The sequence below is a fragment of the Pezoporus flaviventris genome, unplaced genomic scaffold, assembly GCF_033815535.1.
Source record: "Pezoporus flaviventris isolate CSIRO_AGI_PZ_B2104156 unplaced genomic scaffold, CSIRO_AGI_Pfla_v1 ptg000007l, whole genome shotgun sequence".
NCBI lineage: Eukaryota > Metazoa > Chordata > Aves > Psittaciformes > Psittacidae > Pezoporus > Pezoporus flaviventris.
The window spans coordinates 90,586,132-90,608,205 of NW_026892555.1; the positions used below are offsets into that span (position 1 = coordinate 90,586,132).

Below are 22,074 nucleotides of genomic sequence, written 5' to 3' on the forward strand. Positions count from 1 at the left end.
CAAACACATTGCTGAGTGCCTCTTCTGTGATGCATCTAGCTCTGCAATAGTGACTGCTCACACATTCAGCATTGTCTTCATAGGCTTTAAAGTTTAGATACTCTGATGGGTCACCTGACCACACTCCAGACAATGAACTGCAAATACAGCATCATGAAAGCAGCTTTTCTGCTTTTTACTACACCATTTGGATATGACTTAAATTGGAAACTGATCGGGAGGATTATCCAGCTCCAAGCTTTTCTATCCCAATGGTCTGACCCTCCATCCTGTTTTAATGGGATATGAATGCAGTTCAAAAGATTATGCAAGTCATTAGTAAACTGAGCTATAATTTAATTAATCACACTGAAAAATGGGTATGATGCACCAATGCAGAAATTTCTCAGAGGTAGATGTGAATCCAAAGAATAGGGCATAAAGGATTGAAGAGAACTCAATAAGGTATTAAAAGCTGTGGTTACATGGAAATAATGTGACTTAAGAAAGAACAACAAAGCCTGACTACAAAAGGTACCTCTTCCAGCAGAGATAACAATGTGAACTACAGCCTTCTGAGGAAGGTGGTGGAATTCCCACCAGGGAAAATATGAAATATTAGATACATCACAAAAATGTGCTGTAGGGAAAACCCTGCTCTGTGCAGGAGATTGCCTGGGCGACCTCAACAGCTTTCTCTCAAATGCTATGAACGCATGATACAATATGAAAGCTTGTCTGCCAGAGACAAATCCAAACCTGAACAGTTGTTTTCATGATGAATTCACATCAGCTCATTCCAAAGATGTAATATGACCAGTTCTTCCAGTATGCCATGATTATGCCAGTTCTCCCTCCAAACACTTACTTGTTTGTAATGAACTGTGACTGTTACAGGAAAGGGCAGTCCTGGGACTAAGAACATTACTGCACATCTGTGACAGCTAAAATATCCACCACCACACATATAACACTAAATAAAACTTAGTAGAATACATTCAAGTGACATCATTAATCTGCTCTTTCTGCTCATAGTATTTTTAGCAGGTTTTGCTCAAGGTACATTAACATTACAACTGCTGTAGCCTCAGCTCTTAAATGGTAAAGTAAGCAGCAGAGAATAGGAGAGAAAAAAAATGTTATTTTAGCAAATCAGAGAGGAGAGCAGCTACCAAGGAAGCAGTCACAAGTGGAGCTTGCAGGAATGACAAACACAGCATGAGGAACACGGCAATGGCCACCCACCAGTATCTTTTCTTTTGTGGCCACCTCAACTCCTTCAAGTCCACATTTCTGTGTCTACCTAACTCCTTTGTGACAAGATGCTTAAAGCAGAAACCACACACAACACCCAGTTCTCCCACAAACACATGCCACATGAACATCATAGCTATGGGTACAAACAAGGACAACTCTCTGCTCTTGGGTCAGGTTATGGTCAGCTGAGCAAAAACATCTCACACCAGATCCAGCGTCATAAGCCTGTTACTGGATTTGCTGAATTCTTGCTGTGTGAGGTATGCTTTCTACAGGGTTATGATTCAGAAATACACTGAAGGAGGCTACAATCAACAGCTTCTAATGAAAATTACTGTTATTTTTGTTTTATGCAAGTGAGGTACAGGAGGCAGAAGGATGAGAGGTGATTGAGCCCATGAGATTAGCACACAGGTACACTTGTACTTAGGCATTCTTTCCATTTTGCACTGCTTTTGTGTGCCTCAAACCTTTGATCCCCATTGACTGACAAAGACAGCATTAACAAGCCATAAGTGAATTCATATGGGCTTCCTGTAACTGCTCCTAAGTCAGTGCAAATCAGCCTAATTGTATCAGCAGCCTTCCCTGCTCTCAACTCCACTCTGCAAAGAGTAGACCCTTCCCAGAGGGCCAGTCAACCAGGTGAAGCAAGCCGAGTGCATTTCTGCATGTCCCAGTCTACCAGAGGAGGGCAAACACTCAGCTAGCTCATGAATAATGCACCATCTCTTTATGCAACTCCAGGTACCCACTTCAAATCAGCTTGTGGTCTCTGCAGTTATTTTCAGTATACTTGGCCAGTCCCTTTGTTAGGCAAATCAAAACACTGCTTTCAAAATTCCCTCTACTCACTTGAGGCTTTCACTCCTTTCTGCTGTACATAATCCAGAAGAAAGGAGACATGATTTTCTAGTCAGTCCAGTTTCATGGTGGTACTACTTGACTGACTTCAGTAGATTTACTCCTCATGTACACTGCTGTGACACAGTAAGATTCAAAGGCTTAACAGCATACAGGGATGTACCAGCAGCTCAGGAATGAGTCATGAGGAGATCAAGCTGCATGTAGTATCATCAATGCCTTCTAAGCAGATGGTTAAGCACGCAGTATCACAATAAGGACTAAAACAGCCTTTTCTTCTATGTTGTAGAGGTGGAACCTGAAATAATGAACAAGCAGTGCAAGAGAAGAGGGTGAACTCATAGGGGGTGAAATTACAAAATACTCCTCCACCCTGCAAAAACATCTTTTTAAATACTGGCTCTCAGCCCAGAGGTTTGACTCCCGGGGATATGATGTCAGCAAGCCAATGTAATAGCAGAAGCAAACCTTGAAATGCAATGTCAACTCCTCCTTGTAAATCTCGTCTAATCCAAAAATATTTCACATGAGAAAAACTTGCATAAAAATAAGCCAGGAGAAGAAAAACATAGCTTAACTATACAAAGCCAGGCAAACTCCAGAAACAGCCATGTTAGGAAAAGGCTAAGTTGTTCATTGGGCCAAGTCAAGTAAATCAAGGTGACAGCTCCCTTCAGTCTGTTTCAAGCCCAGTGTTCAGAAAAGTGCCAGCATGGGCTGTGAACTAGGTGAGAGATGGGCAATTTGCTGTAAATTACAAGCAAAACATTCCCAATTTTTAATCCAAGTCGGGGGGGGGGGGGGGGGGGGGGTAGAAAAGAAAGAAAAAGAGGAGCTGATTTGTATCTTGGTCCTGCATTTGTGTCACTTGCAGCCATATAAATATTAAATTATGCCTGAAATATTACTTTATTGAATGTCACCCCTTGCACATTGATTGGCTGCCCTTAGAGGAAGGTATGTATTTGTAGACTCTTATCTCACAGACCTCAGGTTGAGAAACACTGCTGTACTGTACCTTTAACCCATCTTAAGATGAAGGATCACTCACATCCATAGCATTTTCTGGTTGAAGCCATACCCTTTAATTCACAAAGCAGAAATATTGCCCCAGGAAAAGAGAAAGCAGAGGATTTTTGTCATGCATTCCCACTCTGAAGACTGATAATAAACAAAAGCTTCAAGGCTTCATTAGGACTTAAACATCCTTCTTCCTCCCCTCCAGACGTAAGCCCTGCTCATGTAGCCAAGGAATAATCTTAAGCCTTGTCTAACCCAGAAGAAACAACACTGAATAGATAAAAGCACCACTTAGTTTGTCTCCACTTGGGCCGGGCAGAGCCACAGATCACTCTGAAGACATCCACTGCATCTTAGTGTTGATGTTACAGCTCCCACTGAACTCAATGATGTCTCCTCCTGCCACAACATTCCTCCCAGTTCACCCTTTCCCAATGCAATGCAAACCTTTCTTCAGGTAAGCCCAGCCCACTCCTCCAAGCTTCATCTCCCTGCCAGGGACCCACCAGTGACCATGACAGCAGCCCCTGCAACATATCCCAGGAGCAGCTGCTGCCCAGTGCTTTCCAGGGAAGCAGCCTACAGCCCAGCCACAGGAGGGAGATGGGGAATGCAGCCCACAGCTGGCAAGGTGGAGACTCAGAGCCACAACACCCAGCCATACCCTCAGTGCCCTTCCATTTTTTGCAAGCTCAGTCACAGCAGCACAACCTGCTGTGTTAAACCCTCTTGCTCTAGCTCTCTCCCATCCTTTCCCCTGCCAGCCTTTATTTGGCTGGTTTCCTTGGGTCACATCTGTCAGCATCATGGGTGCTTTTCCACTTTTTGTATTCATCTGGTTTTCCCTGCTTCTAATGATGGGGATGTCTCATGCTCAGGCCCTTGAAAGCAGCCCCTCCCTCTTATTTCACAGAAACATTCTCCTCTTCCAGACTGGTGTTTCTGAGGGCACATTTTCAAAGGCAAGAAATGCCAAAGAGTGCTACCTTTCCAACATGAGGCTTCACACAAAACATGGCTTGCCACACTGCTGTGACATCCAAGGAACCTGCAACAAGCATCTGGTTTGGGCAAAGGGGAGCAGAGGGAGAAGAAAAGTCCAGGGTTTCTACATCCAATCCAGGACCTCAACTGTTCAACAGCCCATGCTACTCCCTCCCTTGTTAAGTGTCCTTTTTCAGCACTGCTTCCAAATGAAGGTAACAAGCCAGACACAAGCCACTGAATGTAAGAAATCAGCCGTGCAGAGAGCAGTATTAAAGTCTCAGATTTGACTGAAATATGCTGCTGTTCAGATGGCAGTGGCAACATGGCACAGCCATGGCCCAGTGCACATCTCCATCAGGTTTTCCACTCTCTTTATCACACTTCAGTATTTACAGCTTAACCATAAAATCGGCTCCAAGATGAAGCCTGAGAACAAGGCATCAGCCATAAAGCAAACACTACAAAAAAAAAAAAAACAAATATTTGTTTAAGTACAAAAATCTTGCTCTGGACACTGTTTTCAATCTCACGGAAGTGCCAGGACAATGCAAGTGAATGGGTTTGGTGTTCCATTTCTTGTAATACTCTATTCAGTGGAAAACCAGCTTCTTTGGGAGTTTTGGACAAAACAATAACTGTTCAACAAAAAATAACTTCAAACAGATGACTTTCTGCCAGTAGCAAATCAGAAGGCTTTCAAGTCTTCTCGTTTCAGGCACATGAGAGTTCATTCAGGGTCATGCCTGGGAGCCCTGACACTGACCAAAGATTTCAGAGACTGTTGAGTTCTTCAGGCCTGTGGATCTTTTAGCAGTAATGAATATGGCTAATGAACTGACTGCCTATCGGTCAACTGTATCTACTCCACTGCTTTTCACCAACAGGAACAGGGATGAGCTGCCCAAGAGTCCTACTCTGCCAGATGGAAAACCTCCTTCCTGTACTTAACCCAAAACACCCACTGCTGTAGTGAGGCAGTCCACAAGGGACAACAGTGTGCAGCAGGCCTGAGGTAAGGACTCACAAATCCCATTCTCCTCCCTTCTCCTCCCCTAATCCAACAACACCTCACTCTCTGGAAGCGCCCTGCACCCTAACACTGCCTCCAACTACCTACCTCGGTATATGTGCTTCAAATCAATGGGCTCTGACACCTGTACCTATCAACAGGGTTGGAAGTTTTCCTGTCACTGTGAAACTTCTCATGGGAGATGTGAAACATCTCAGTAGAAAAGGATTTTCACAGCTGTGTTAAGGGTTACAGGATCTGTGAAGCTGGGAACAAGAGGCACATAGACTCCTGTCCCTGGCTGCCCAAAGTGTTCTTCACCTGCTCCACCTTTGTGTGATTTAATTCCAAGGAGGAATAACGAAGACAGACTGCATCCATGAAAGAGTCTGAGTTGCATGAACACACAGTGAGACACTAGCATGAACACAAAAGATTAAATTCCTACAGGTGATCTAGAGGTAAATCTCAGATTACTCCACACAGGTCTTTTTTCTGGCTTTTATGTCTGAAAATCAACAGGCCAGTTGCAAGTAGTTTAATCCTACCAAAATAAACATTTGACTAGAAATATCTTGTTTTGATGTAGGGCCCCAGATTTCCACTATCTTGCAGCCTGTGAAGCAATTTACAGTTGCTTGAACATTCAAAAGAAGAAGAAACACGACCCAAGATTGACAACTCATGGCATTTTGAATGAATTATTCTCCAGTTCCTTTAAATACAACATATTGTTCCCCACTCATCCATGGTATTTTAATTAACATACTAACTACTGTCCATATCAATCCATCTCTCATAGCCTTGTAATTACAGGTTTAGAGACTGGCACATCACAGCTGCATTAAATTAGAAAAGAGGCTCATGGTACACAGTTCTCCAATCAGAGCTAGAGAGCCTATCTTGGTCTGAAGCTGCTTTTCTGATTTCCCATTCTCTGTGGCTTCCCCACCCCCAGGTAACTTCTCCCACTGTTTGCTGTGAGCAAATTGAAGTAGCACAATTTTCCACACTTTTAATTTCCACAGTATTAGTTTCAGGTTCTAACAGGCTTTACAGTAAATAGATAGATGAGAAAAAGATGGAGAGACTGAAAAGGTAATTACTAGACATATGTATTCTGTGAGCAGTACTCAGTTGCAAATCCATGTATTTTTACTCGCTAGCAGGACTTAAATACAATATTCTCAATTTTTCCTGCACCAACAGTTGTAGCAACTTCACAAGCCTATTGCTGCAGCACAAGCTTATCTGAAGTTTGTTCTAGAGATTTATCTGATACACAGGCAAAGAATATGTACATATATTTACACTCATTACAGCCATGAGAGTATAATCTGTATAATCTGCTTGGTTCCTACTCCTACACTCAGAGTTCCCAGCTATCAGCACCACATAATCCACACAGAATTTAGGCTAGCATACTTTGACCAGACAGACAATTATAAAAACCTAGAAATACCCATAATCCTTGCCCTGGTCCAGAGCTGTGGTACAAACGGCTGAAACTTGTGACCAGGAAACTTCACAATAGCACAGGTATACCTGAAAACACACAGTCCCCTCAAATAGAAGGCCAAAGCCGTGTCCTTTCAGTGCCTTGGTAAAATATATATTCTTTAGGAATAAAAGGAAAACCTGATTCTTATACTCCTATGCTATTAAATGAACCTTACAGCAGAGGCTCTGGGATGATTCCGCCCAATGCAGGAGGCCATGCACTCTACAGGGCAGAAAAATCACCTAGACCTGAAATTAGGTATCTTTCTACATTTGAGCACCTCCTAACAGCAGCTGCAAATCTGAACTTGCTCTCATCAGCTTAAGGTGATGCTCAAGGTTGTATTCTCAACCAACATTACACATGCGTATGCTACTGTCTGTCTTCCAAAAAAGGAGTTGCTCCGGTCAGACCAGAAAAGCCCTGCCCATTTGCTAAAGGGGTGTACCATTGTACAGAGTGCCATAATATATTCTAAAGACAAACTCCATACATCATTAAAAATAAACATACAAGTCTCCTACCTGCTGAGCCATTGCTGCTCATAGCAAGCTGGCTTTGTAAGGCTTTTTTGTAGCATCTGTTAAATAAAGTTCCAATGCTGGAAAGATGATTACTGGCATTAGTAACTCACAAAATATTTAGCGCCAGATGCAATCCTCAAACACAGCACAGCCATTGATCACTCAATCCCAGCCATGAATCTTCAGTAGATAAGAGAGTTCTTCCAAACAGTTCTTGTAATTCCTTCACAAGCTGCCCCATACACATTAAAAAGAGATATCAACAAGAAGAGTGTAGAGCTCATTTCTAACTGGGAATCGGGTTTCCCTGCAATGTCCCCACTCCTCTCTTCCCACCCTGGTTTTAGGCCACCTGCACAACCATCCAGGGAAAAGCCCTGATGAGAATGATAGAGATGAATACTCTTCCAGCAGCTCAGGTGTGTTTGTCCTGGATTACAGTCCACTCAACAGCATTCAGCCACAGTTAGCCCCATAGTGAAAGGGCAGATATCAGAGGACCCATAACCACTTTCTCACACAAGCTTCAGCAAGTCTGTTAACGCCCATGGGCTCCTCCATCCCTGATCTGTAGTTTTGGTAACCCTGAAAAATGAAACCAGCTTCAGGAAAGCCTAGAAGTAAGATCTAATTAAAACACACAATCTATATTACAGAGAATGAAAGCTCAGGACAGGAATCCTCAAGCTTATTCTGATCATGCCACTCTTGCTTAGATCAAGTATGAGTCTCATCAAACACACATTAAGGGTACAATGCAACTATTCTGTCCCCAGCCGGCATATGAGGGGTCAGTTCTCTCTGCACACAGATGGCTGCAGGCACAGGCTCAGCAGCTGCTGAAACATCTGTGCCCATCAGCCTTGTGAAGGATCACCTTCGCCTATGTGAACAAATCTGTAATTTCAAACAACAATCACATTATCAACACAATTAAATTTATATTAAGAGCTGCAAGACAGCACTATGATCAAAGGCATAAGTCTGCTAGCTAGCATCAAACCTCACAAGCAAACAGATCAGTATTTATGAGAGAGAAGTGAGATGGCTTGTGAACACAGGTTTTCCTCATTTTAGGCATACAACGCATCAAAGTGTTTTCCCTAATAGATGGTGGAGTCCAGGAAAAATTATAGGCAGAATTACATTTCAGGCCCATGGTTCTCTCAAGCTACACCAATAGTCATAGACCATGCTCAAACGCACTTTGGCTAGTTTAGCAAACACCTGCAAACCAAGCACGTCATGACACAGATTTTAAGTAGAATTCTTCAGCAACATAAGTAATGAGTCCTGCCTGTTAACCAAGGATACTAAATTCAGGACATCTTCTCTTGCATTTGGATAATTCCATATCCACAAGCTAGTTTCAGGGAGTGTTGCTTAGCACTGCGCCCGAGAAACGAACCTTTATCAGAACATCTCATACTGTTTAACCACAAAACATCTTTCACAACACTAACTTGTCAAGTTCCTTCAAGGCAAGCAGCAAGTCACAAAAGAGTTCTGCAAGCTCCTTCATGCTCATTTAGTGATATGCTCATTTCATAGGCTATGGCTAATGCTTCTAAGCACCTTTGCTCCAAATATTTTCCACCCTTTGTTTTATTTCTGCAGACATGCTGCTGCAACATGTTATAGAACCACAACTGCATCACACTGTGGAATTGCACAGAGGTAGCTGTATCTTCAGATTTTTTTTGATGAATGGTACAAAAGCAGTTTGCAAGCAAATTCCTATTTATATGAATTATTGCACCTGACAAATATTCCCTGTAAGGAACTGGGGATTTTGTCTTCAAGGAGACTACTGAAGTAAGCAAAGGTCTACAGAACCATGTCCCAAGACTCTTACCAATCATTTCCTAAATGACAGTAATGCCTTTGCTGAGAGGACACAGATTTGTAGGGCAGGCTTTTCTCTCTGCAGCATGGTCAGTTTTTCTTTTAGGCCACATGTTCTCAGTAACATCACATAAATTACAACTATTTCCTTCGATCCAGTAAAGCTTTACTTGCATTCACAGTGGAGCAAGCAGGATCAGAATCCAAACTTTCACATGCATTTTTCAGGTATGTTTCTGGAATTTACTTTAACACGCATAAGCTTGGCTGCAACTGTTTCAGATATTCTCCCAGCTATTCTCTCTCCCCTTTCCTATCCCCACACTACACAGTAACAGTTGCATTGTCTTGTATGGGCTGAGGAAGTAAAGGAAGGGGAGGAACTTCCAGGAATTTTAAATTTATATATTTTTCACCCTAATGTTGGGGATTTTTTTAATTTTTATACATCTGTGGAACTATATGTAACGCATATGTATAGACACCATGAATTCCAAGGGCTTAGTTTAGCCTTTGGTTTCACATTTTTTAGCACCATCACTCTAGCACAGCAAAGATAACTACTATTTCCTCCTTCTCTCTCCTTGTTTAACTCTATTTGGATTTTGAAAGCTCTCTATATTAAGGCTTCTTATTAGCCATGTGAAGCCCAGTACCCTAGAGACAGTATTTAATTCAACCATGACCTCCCTCCTGGGCATTTCCTGGCAAAAAACAGCCAGATGGAAGAGCTGAAGACTGCCAAGCATTCACTGCAAGGAAGTTCCAAAACAAGGGTCTTTATTGCTGATAAAAGCCATGGAAACATCAGAATGCAAAACAAAGTTGTTACCTTTTTTTTTCCACCTCCATCTGCTTCACTAAAGCTGCGATCACTGCTGTGATGGAACTGAAGGCATCGGTTTTCACCCCGAGGTTAAACTCTAGCACAGTACCAAATGATAGAAGTAATATTACTCCCTTTGTTAAATCATTATGTTTATTCTTATATTATTAATAACCAAGTTCCTCACACCATGTTCTCATTTTCTGTGCTCTTCACCATGGTCATATTTAGACAAGTTATGCCAGATAAACAATAACTTTCATCATTAGCCCTGTCTGGGCTAAACTGAAGGATGCTATTATCTCTTTCCAAAGGAGAAGAGGGGATAAACTTTTCCCCTCCTCCACGATTCCCTAGAATTCCTGTTATCCTTTGGGTCAGACCTATGTATTAATAAGATATGGTGGTTATCCTATCCTGGATGTCAGTTTCACCATCTGGAAGTGCAGCTATTAGAAGCATTCACGGTTCAAGAATAATTAAACTTACACTTGCCAGATGCATGAGTCTTGTCTGACACTGCTGGTCAGAGCCAACTGCGGAGTGCAGCAAGCCCTAGCTTCCTCTGTTCTTCATCACCAGGTTTTCAGCACAGGCAGCTTCAAAACAAGCACAAAAAAATTCCTTACACCTTTTGGGGGCCTTTGCTCAAAGGCCTCAAAAACTTACAGTGACTCAAAAGCCAACCGCATGCTGAGCTGCGTCAAAAGAAGCGTAACCAGCAGGTTGAGGGAGGCAATTCTGCCCCTCTATTCTCCTCCCATGAGACCCCACCTGCAGTACTGTGTCCAGCTCTGAGGCCATAAGGACATGGACTTGTGTAGCATGTCCAGAGGAGGCCACAAAGATGATGAGAGGGCTGGCACACCTCTCCTATGATGACAGGCTGAGAGAGTTGGGCTTGTTCAGCCTGGAGAAGAGAAAGCTCAGGGGACACCTTATAGCAGCCGTCCAGTATCTAAAGGGGGCCGACAAGAAATCTAAAGAGGGGCTTTTCACAAGAGCATGTAAGTGACAAGAAAAGGGGGAATGGCTTCAAGCTGAAAGACTAGAGATTTAGATATTAGGAAGAAATTCTTTACTGTGAGGGTGGTGATGCACTGGCACAGGTTGCCCAGAGAAGTTGTGGCTGCCCCATCCATGACAGCTTTCAAGGCCAGGCTGGACAGGGCTCTGAGCAACCTGATCTAGTGGAAGGTGTCTCTGCCTATGGGGGGGAGGGGGTGTGTGGAACTAGATGAGCTTTAAGGTCCCTTCCAACCCAAACCATTCTGTTTCCTCCACATGTCCACAACAACAAGCCAACCTGAATTAATATGTCACCCACCTTTATGCAGATTACAGCTATATGAATACATCTAGAGCTGGACTACACCAGCAACATGGACACATTTATACTAGCCAAACACTCTAAATATATATGCAACCAACAATTTATGCCTGCACAGGAATAACCTGCTCCAAATGCAGATGCCGTTATGCCAGTGGAACAGCATTTACACCAGGAGTCACACCAGATGGACTTCTAATGGCCATGCAGCAATTATTACATTAAAGAAATCACACCCCTTGCAGTCATAATTATACTGGTACAAAGAAAAAAATTAAAAAAAAAAATCTATGTGCAGACCAGGCCTTAAATCAATTTAGGGAGCCTACACAAGGGATTGTTCCTGTTTAATTACATAGGCATCTAAATCAGTTTGTTTAAATCAAGACTTAAGACCTGAAATCACCTTTTTTTTTGTAAAGAGCATAGAATCATAGAATAGTTAGGGTTGGAAAGGACCTTAAGATCATCTAGTTCCAACCCCCCTGCCATGGGCAGGGACACCTCACACTAAACCATCTCACCCAAAACACATGATTTTCTTACCTACATGCTGACCTTATAAATTAAGTCCCCGACTGACAGCTCACTCTTGTGAGCTAAGAATTTTATTGTAGGAATAATAAACAAAAAGCAGTAGGGTAAATGCTTCTGCTTTGGTCGGTGAGGAAACCAGAACAATTAACAGCAACTCCGGATAACACTGTGGCAAACAGATACTAGCAGTGAAATGTGTTGTTGCATTGCAGTGGCCTGTGAAAAACACCAGTCTTGGACTTCCTAGGAATTTAACTCCATTTTTATCCTCCATGCTTTGCCACTTTGTTAAATGGGCAAAATATATTGCATATACAAAGAAAATGACAAAGTTTTAATATGCTCCAACACAATTTACCTAGCTCTCAAACAAAAGCAGATAGAACAACATATTTAGCATCTTGCAAGGTTTTTACCCTGCCTCCATCAGGGGCTGTGCTTGACTATCCATATCAGGAGTCATACAGCAAACCTCTCTATTATGTAGAGTCAATTTTGGGCATAAAAGGGATTTAAGGAAAGAGAAAACCAGAAAACCATAAAAGGGATTTAAGGAAAGAGAAAACCAGAGAGAAAGAGAAGAAGCAACAGTGAGCAGCTTGAAAATATGGCTATTTTACTTGCCAAACATTTTTTCCTTCCTCCACATTTACCTACACATTCTTCCTTAATTCCCCTATTACTTAATAGTTTCCCAAAACCTGCAACAACAGAAACAAGACACAAGTCCTTTCTTTACCTACACCACTGAGTATTCGGCAAGACAAGTCCCCAAAAACAAGCAACAAGAGAGAAAGTAACGGAGGGCAGGTCTACTAAGAGGCATCAGAAAGCCCACTACTACAGCAAGTGTTATGGTGGCAACTGCCTACAAGAATGAAGCAGTACAAGAAAGAAAAATAATAAAATATCTGTCTTCTGCTGTTTCCCATGTTACAGGGATGAAATAATTTACTCCACAAGTTAGATAATTACAATGTTTGGCCTTAGCACAGCTCTAAAAATGTAAACACGTTTTATCAGGACCTTCTCGTGGTTGAGTCACCATCCCTTGAGGTATTGGAAACACATGTAGATGTGGCACATAGGAGCATGGTTTAGTGGTACATTGGGCAATGTTAGGTTTACAGCTGGACTCTATCTTAAAGGTCGTTTCCAAACTAAATGATTCTATGATTTGAAGAAATCTATGCTACATATTTTGTTTTTGTAGCAGCATCCACGGAGCACTTGTGCCACTTTAAAAAGTGGCAGAAGATGCCCTCTACAAGATAGCCACTCTACCAACTGTGCCAGCAGGAGAAATACAAAAGGTGATCCTCACTAGCAGTCACAGACACACATGCCCACACCTTTAGCAATAATGCCTTTGTTCATGGGAGATGATTTTAGTATTTCCAGCCCTTTTCTAGTTAACACCACAATAGTCAAATCTCTGTCAGCCGTGCCAGAAGCCACACCCAAGAGAGCTACTTACCTCTTTCAGGCATTTTCAATACCAAATCAAGACATTGTGGCACTGCTAATACTAGTGTGTCACTGTTAACACTGACAAGGATGCCCTGAGAGGGCCTGTGCTGGAAATAGCCCTAGTGTGAGCTAGTCTTTGAATAGCACTTTTTCCAGTACCACAGACAGTAGGAAAAATAGCTGCATTTCTCACCATTGCTAACACCAGTGGAAGACCAAAATAGTGCAAGAACAGTGTCCAAAGTGCAGTGAAGCAGAGAAAGGCCATAAGCACTTGCCTAAAGAGTGGAAGAAAAAAAAAAAAAGGAGGAAAAAAAGAACACAAAAGCACCTGTATTTAAAAGAAAGTCAGATTTCCATTCAAAGTATCACCACCCTGACTCTGGTCTCTGCCTAACAAAGTGTGCCAGATCAGAAGTTTGCAGTGGCAGACACCAGTGCCATTCTGGCTTCCTTCAGTGCTCCCGTGCCAAAGGTCCGAGCCCCTTGCAGCCAAGCAGATGGAAGGAGGGCATTCACAGTCCAACATTACATTTTGCCATTTAAATCACAGGGAGAAGTAGGACAGCTGAGGGCTTGGGCACACGTTTGTTTCAGCCAACTCACCTACAGGGCACAGTAACCTCTGACAGAAGATGGTAATTTCCTAAACCTGCAAGATGCTGCTTTCCACATCTCTACAGACTGCTGCTGAGTGGGCACAAGACTAGAGCTGCAGCAGTCCTCAAGAGGTGCAGCCCATTCTGCTTCAGCTGCCCATGCTGGTCCAGAGACAGCAACATAGCAACTTGTCTTTGCAGCCTTCTGGGATCCCCAGGGCCAAGCATTCCATTTAAAAACAGTATGGAGGAAACTGCAGCAACACAAACAGACCCAACTGGATACAGGATCACAGTGGTGGTCTTCATAGAATCATACATTCAGGTAGGTTGGAAAAGACCTTTAAGATCATCAAGACCAACTGTTACCCCAGGACTGCCAAGTCTGTCACTAAGGGCCTCATCTACATGAACACTCCCAGAGATGGCGATTCCATCATTTCTCCGGGCAGCTTGTCCCAATGTCCAACTACCCCTTCAGTGAAGAAATGTTTTCTATCATTGTTTAATACAACCACTTCAATTGCAGCAAATGTGGGTACGTCATCATGGCATGAGCTTAATGCCCCAGTGTCCCAAGTCTGGTGCATACTGGGCTCCAAACCTACCCTACCACTGCAGCAACAGAACTGGTGACTACTTTAAGGCAGAACAGGACAACTGGGGAAACTGAAAACATGCCTTTGATTTGAAGGTCAAGAAGGAAATGGGAGGAGGAAAGGAAGATGTCTTTATTATTTTTTGTTTGTTTTTTAAGCAGTACCTGAACAGTGCTCTTTACCTTAACTGTCTCAGAGGTCCAAATCCCACAGTATCTCTGTAGGTCTTTTACAGGAAGAACACTGGAAATAAAGGTCTGCAGTACTGAAAGAAAAAGATCGATGGAAGAGCTGGGTGCCATTTTCTGTGGTATACCAGCATCACTCAAGTCAAAAGATGACCTGCAGCCAATTGCCAGCAAGCTCTTTAGACTGACTTTCTAATACATGCAAAAAAAAGGCACCATAGCCTTTGCTAGCCCTGGTGATTAAAGACAGACAGCACTTCAGCTGACTTTTTTGCAATAAGATGACCATAATTCACTTTTAATATGCTGCAAAGTCATCTGCCAAGTACAAGAGCATGTTCTGCTGGAAGTCACTACTATTAGGTCAAATTTAAACTCAATATTGCAGGACAGATATTACATTGCTATTAATAATAAATAATAATGATAATGTTTTCCCTTAATAGGGCATCTCATCCCAGAGGATCCTAACCACTTTACAAAGTCTGGGCCAAGTTCTATCCACTGCTACAACCCTGTACCCTCTGCCCGATTTGCATAGGTGCAGAGAAATGTAGAAATTAATTAGAGATTGCATCAGATGTGTGAATTACTTCACTACAGCTGATATTCCTCCCACTTCAGGGGTAAATCAAGCAGTAACATTGCCAATGCTTTAAGAAGGAGTTCTCACAAACATATTCCAGAGAGCGGGCCTGCACTGCATACATGCACAATGCCAGTACTTTCCTGGGAATGCAAGGATCTGAGGAGTGCTATTTATGTTTCTCTCTGAATAAAGATGTTCCTTCATGACCAGACCACAATCAAGTATAGAAGAAGCACTGATCAGCAAATAAATTTAAGTGCTCCTTAAGAGGAACAGCTTCCAAAGGGCTGAGAAAGTCATGCTCTATAGAGTGCCCAGATAGAAACCTACCATGCACTACTACCATATAAACATTTTCAAAATTAGTACTACAGAGACATGGCTGTGAACGCATACTGTGAATATTCAGCACACAGCTCAGTGCTCCCATCCTTAAGATGAGAGCAAGTAAAACCATTGTAAATAGAATTAAGGGCAACATCTCCAGAGGCATGCTATTAAAACATCTGGCATTTGATTCTTCCCAAAAGCAAGACATTTGCTCCCCAGAAACACTTATGTGAACCTCAGGAATAACTTCCCTCTAGCCGAGTTAACTTGACTCAAGCATCAACAGGACCAGGCACACAGAAATCTCTGTACCTTCCCCTTCAAATATGAGATTAAATGTCATTGAGGACTTTTCAACACTACCTGCAGCAAACCACCTAACCTGATGTGGCAGCTATTTAGTCACACAGGGAAACCATTTCACTCAGGATCCTTAGAATGTCATATTTAATTGAACAAGGGGAGGGATTACACTGTGAAAAGTCATAAATTGACAGTTTTGATTTAGGTGGAGGGTCATATCATATTATCTGTACCAGCAACTCTTCTGATGCTGAAGATGAATAGGCACTCTGGTAACATATTTTGTCCCTGTATGCAAACACATCTCCCATGCCTGATCAGGTTTGGGATATGACTGTACTGCTGGTGCATGTGGGCAGGGGAAAAGCAGACCACTTCTAGCAAACACATCAAATTTTTCAGCTCTGCGAGAAGGAAAAGCATCCTTATCCAACACTGAGGCTGTTTTCTGTGCTTATCTAAACATTCACCCATTGATCTTTCTTGACCACCAAACAGCAAGTCAGTTGGGATATTAGTTTTGCTACAGAGAACGAGTACAAACAGCAATAAACAAAGGAGCCCCTAAGCAAGGAGGATAGACAGAGGCAGAAAAGAGTCAATCAGCTCCATTTTGTAGAAGCAAACAAGGAATTTTCACACAAAAGTGACAGAGGCCACAGTCTACTTTGTGTTTTATAAAGCCACAGGTTTTATTCATACTTTCTGCCATCATCCAAACAAGCCTGGTTTCAGAAGCTCACTTGAACTTGGTCCATTCCACTTGACTTACCCACTGTTAGTCTGTCCCTTAAGAAAACTGCCATACAGACTCAGATCCAGCTCAGGATCCTCTTTCTAACAGAGCTGAGCAGCTGAGGCATAAAGAAAAAGTTAACAGGGCAAGTTTAAAGGTGCATTTCTCCATTTTTCTCCCCTCAACAGCTTGCAGGAAACCACAGGTGGGGGACTTCCTCAGCTAGGGTGTGCAGTCATACATTTGTGCTTTAATAGCAGTTGATGGGTCACTGTGCCAAAAACACATTTCAAGCAGCAATAAATCTACATGTCAGATGTATCAGTGAAAACAAAGCAACAGCTTTCCCTACTGCATGGTCCGAGTTAAACACAGCTGCAGGGACACCTGTTTTACCCCACCTTCACCTCCAGAGTCCACACCAGAAATACACTAGAGTGGATATGAACGATTACACTATGATATGCAAATTCATAGTGTAAACGCAGCTCTAGACAGATGACAGAAACACCACCAACTGCTTCCCCACTTTTATGTTTTAGTAATGAAACTTCCCCAAATGAAAACACAGCTTTGGGCAATAAGCCAACTTAAAATAAAATACAGATACAGAAGAAGAGTTGGTCCCTGTCTCTTCCCAGGCCAGATATGCCTCCTCTCATATGAAAGCCAGACCCTGGAGTATTAACAAATAACTCATGTCTGTCTTAACGTTTTCTGCTGCAATGCAAGGCATCACGTTTAGACCTCCTGAAGCCTCCATCTACGAATAAAACCTCTGGTATCCCTGTCTATGGCCAATACACAGCTGCTGCATAAAATTCTGTGTGAGAAATCTCAAGAGGAAAAAAAAAAAACAATCAAGTTGAAAATGGGAAAAAAGGGAAGACCCACATCCTTTCCTTATCATAGTAAGGAATATTTTTCCAGCTTCTGCTTTCCTCAGTCTACACAGCATCACTTCTGCCTACCACAGGCTTTTGAAGCCCCTCCCTGATGAATGCAATTGCAACCCTCCCCTCAAAACAGAAAAATCGGCGATTAAAGCAAAATAATCACTCCAGTTCCCAAACTATGAAGCACAAGCAGGGCCAGGAGAAGAAGCTGCCAGCAGGGAAGAACCACTGCTCTAGCCCCATTTGCACCTGTATGAACACGCAAGAACTTTCATTATGATAGATCCAACACCTGAATTAAAAAGAAAAAAAAAGGTAAAAAAATAACTTAGAAATAACTGGGGGAAGTGTTATTCATACCCCAAGAGATTTCTATAAATAAAAATCCTCTAAGTAATATACTAGAAAAAAAACACACATATTGCACATTGTCACCTTTAGCACGTTTAATCCCCATTTAATGGCCATTCATGAGTTTTCAAACACATTTTACTACCCCTGCAACATACAAATAACTGACTATTGGAGAATAGGAGGAAACCAAATCAACTGGAAATAAAAGGGAACTGAGAATGGTACAGTACTAATGAACAGGGAGAAAACACCTTTCTTTATTCCTCCAGTCAGTTACTAGCAGATTGCATCAGCAAGAAGTTATCAGTAGCATCTCAGCTACATCAACTGTCAGCACCATTCATAAATTCAGCACATGTTCAAGAACATGATTTTTTTTTCTTAAGTCCTCCAGAAAGATCACGTCAATTGTGTTTATTATTTCAGAAATTTTATTCTTGTACCAGATGCCCTGTATCTGCCTGAAACCTCATGGGGCTCTACTTCCATAATGCTCAGGCAAGCCAGAGCGCTTCCCTGAGCAACACCTGCAGGAAAGAACGTCACAGGAAAACTGACACAACTGTCACCAAATAAATGTGGGTCAAAGATGAAACCTTGCTACCTTGATACTGTCTTTCATGTATGTTTTGTGGGATATGTATTTCTACATTACAAACCCATTTGCACATCATTCTGGCAAGCAAGTCAGGCTTCTGCTGCACATGTATCTTGAGGAAAAAAGTCAAATGTGTATTATAAATAACAAGCAAATGCTCTGACTCAAAGACAAGCATTTCCAAGTAGAGAAAGCAACACTGAGCAAGGCTTCCAGACAAATGCCTACCCTGTACTTAAGGGTTTGTACGTACTGCTTGAATTCCCTTAATAGCTTAATTTTAAAGGTTGGAAACACTAGCTAGCTGTGATAGTAGGAGCATTTGAATGGTAACAGATTCTAATGAGTACGCCAGTAGCAATGGAACACTACAACATGCCACACACATTTATGAGGCTGAAAGTGATAGCCATCAGCCTACATAGCTGCAGCCTTAGAGCCAAACCAGCCAACCTGACTTGTCAGCCTCAACGTGCTCTGAAACAACAACTCACAGCATTTTACCCTTTCCCACCTATATTTGTAGGGACAAATTAAGACTTCCTTACTCCACAGGATACTCCCACTAAAACCCTTCAGAAAACAGGTGTCCAAGGACCAGAGATCACAAAGCTGGAAAAGCAAAGCACAGACTTAGGCTCACATAAGAGACGGTCAGATGCGGCCCACTTCTGCACGCCTGAAGCCAGAGACGCTTATAACAGTGCATGCCTACTTTTTCAGTCCCTCCTTCCCTTTGTACGTGAACTTAATTAAGCCTTGGCTCTAACAAGGTTTCCTCTGCTGCCACCGTTTCCTGCCTCCCTCCCCGGTCTGCCGCCGGAGCTCGAGCCGGCACCCCCAGCCTCCGAGCAGCCTGGGGTCCCCAAGGTGGGAGCGATGCTCGGCGCCCCGCTCCTTTGCCAGACGCTTATGGGCACCGCCGGCCAGACGCGGGCAGGGTGATTATTTACCGCGGCTTTCTCCTTCTTACCGCGACACGGGTGGAACCTGCTCCCCCCCCCCCCACGCCGTGTTGGCTGAATGACGGGCCCGGCCCTGCCCAGGCTCACCAGAGCATCCCGGAGGGGTGGGTTCCCGCTACCGGGGACCACGGCTGCGGGGACCGGGGATGCGGGATGTCACAGCGGGCCGCCCCAACGCCATCCAGCCGCCGGCGCTCGGCCTGCGACAGCGGCGACCGCCGGGTTCGGCGGACCCCTCTCTAAATAAACGGGGAAGCGGGGGAGAGAGGAGGGAAGCAAAGCAAAGGAAAAAGCGCTCAGGTGTAGTGTCACTGCATCCGAAGACCGGCTCCGGAGCCGGATGGTCCCCCCGGTCCCTTGTACTCACCTAGGGTCTTAACGGCGACCTGCCGGGTGAGCGGCGGCGGCAAGTTGACGCAGACCAGGTCGACGTCCTGGTGCAGCAGCACCTCATCGATGCGGCTGGTATAGAAGGGGACGCTCATCTCCTTGGCCAGCTCCTCCGCCTCCTCGGGCGTGCGGCCCCACAGCGCCTTCACGGCGAAGCCCTCCGCCTTCAGCAGAGGCACGATCACCCGCGCCGTCAGGCCGGTGCCGAACACCCCCACCCCAGGCAGCATGGCGGCGGCGGCGAGGGGCAAGGCGAGGCGGCACGGCACGGCGAGGAGCTCCCTCCTTCCCTCAGCGCCGCCCGGGGCGGGCGGGAGAGGGAGGCAGCCCCCGCTGGTTACTGCTGCCACCGGGGCCGGGACCAGCCGACCCCCGCCTCAGCAGCGCCGCGGCCACCGGCTGCCCCGCCATGCCCGCACCATCACACACGCCTCAGCCGAGGCGCCGGCGCTGCCCGTCCCCCCTCCGGACGCGGGGCGGGCAGCGGTGACCGCCCTCCCCGGCGGCGGCCAACAAGCGCGGAGCTCAGCGCCGCTCCTCTGCCATATTCGCCGCCGGCGCCCGCTCGCCGCGGGGGAGGTGGAGCCTCGCTGTCACCTCCGGGCGGTTTCTGCACCGCTCGCCCCGCCCCTGGCGCACCATTGGCAGCCGCCCGCCCCGGTACCGCCCCGGCACCGCCCCGCCCCGGCCCTGCGGGGCGCCCCCAGAGAGGCCTCGCCCGTCCCGCCGCCGGGTGCGCGGCGGAGCTGGAGATTGGAGGGAGGTAGGGCGGGGGCGTCCGGCAGCAGCCCTAGCTGAGGGGCTGTGGTGATGGGCTGTGGGGGAGTCATGGCCGGTAAAGGCACGGGAGAGCTGGGAGAGCCATAGTGGCAAACTGGCGTGAGATGGTGGTGGTCACGGGTGCGCCTCCTGCTGCGACAGTTCTCCAGAACCGTGGTGTCCCGAAGCAGCATTGAGCTACCCTAAATGGAGCCCGGCATCCCCCTTGGGCGGTGTGTGACATAAACGTCCCCACCTGCGCTTCCCACCGCACCCGCCCAAACGGGATGCCAGGCCGAGGTCCCTGCCACCTGTCCAGCCCTGTAATGGACTGTCGGTCAGTTTTCCCCCTCACAAACATCGGCGTTACTGGGTCATTGGCTTATGCTGGAAGGACTGAACAGTGAAACCCAGCACTTAGAAAAGAGCAAATCTGTGCCCGCCGCCAGCTCCTGCTCATCTCACCTCTGCCCCTGACAAGGCTGAGCCATGGGCCTCCAGAGCCAACCCAGGGGCTACCAGGTGAGCCCAAGAGCAGCTGAGGACCCCCAGCACCCTTCAGCCCTTCACAGATCGGCATAGAGCTTGCTCACTCAGAGGTGAATCTCTGCCTTGGCCCTGAGCACACAGCAGCTGGTCCAGAAGCAGAGAAGCTGCAGCAAGTACCACACAGTTACACTGGGGCCTATCTCTTAAAAAAGAAATAGTACAAAACTTCCTGCTCCAAATTAAAAGATAAGAATAAAGGTGTTGTTTTCCCACATGTTATTGTCTTTTTACCAGTTCCTAGAAGAAAGGAAGAGAATGGGTAAGTGAGGAAGGAATGAGAAAAGAGGAAAGCAAAGAGGGAGAGGAAAGGGAAAGACAAAAGAAAATGCAGCCTTTCCTATATTGGATGGGGCTTTGAGCAACCTGGCTGTGTGGAAGGTGTCCCTGTCTGTGGCAGAGGGTTGAAACTAGATTGTCTTTAAGGCTGCTTCCAACCCAAACCATTCTGTGATTCTATGATGATACGATTCTATATTAGACTCCTGGAAATGTGTCAGGGACAATGTGGTAATCCACCAGTGTCCAAAAAACTAGGCTTGCAAGCCAGCACTCCTTTCCTATATGCTGTGAAGAGGTGTTTTGGGCTTTTATTTTTCCTGTCACCATCTCATAGCAAACACTTCTTTGTTATAAAAAGCACAGGCAGGGAAAAGATTGCTGCAAGTTGAACAAGTTTTCCTTTCCATGCACTATTAGCACTGAAGTGAAGGAGATGGATACTCTTTGGCTTCTGACAGTTGAAACACTATCCAGATCCATTTGTCAAGTAACCATAGGGGTATTGCATTTCTTTAAAATACAAGGATTGTCTTGGGGCTCTCCATCAGACATTCAAACCTGTTTATATGGGTTGTTCCCAGGATGAGCAATTTGGAATATCTTTCTTGTCTTATTTGCTTGTCTGCACATAATAATAAACTCCAAGAAAGTACCCGGGTTACAGGAAAAGGGTAAATATGTGGAGGTTGAAGAGAAATAGGTGCTATATGTCTATTTAATCATTATGTAGCTTTTATTATTTTTGTAGGCACAAGCCACTTTATCAAGATCTATGTAAAATTGTTTCGAGA

The 22,074-nt window shown here is 44.6% G+C and overlaps 1 protein-coding gene across 1 annotated transcript in view; it reads right to left on the minus strand.

Annotated features, from left to right (window-relative positions):
* The window catches only part of GFOD1 (Gfo/Idh/MocA-like oxidoreductase domain containing 1), an 83,802-nt gene extending 63,544 nt beyond the window's left edge, over window positions 1–20,258 (minus strand). The window contains exon 1 of the mRNA XM_061449485.1: window positions 19,674–20,258. Coding sequence (XP_061305469.1) covers window positions 19,674–19,926 — 253 coding nt within the window. The 5' untranslated portion in view covers window positions 19,927–20,258. The remainder of the gene's footprint in view (window positions 1–19,673) is intronic.
* Between the last annotated feature and the right edge of the window lie 1,816 nt (window positions 20,259–22,074).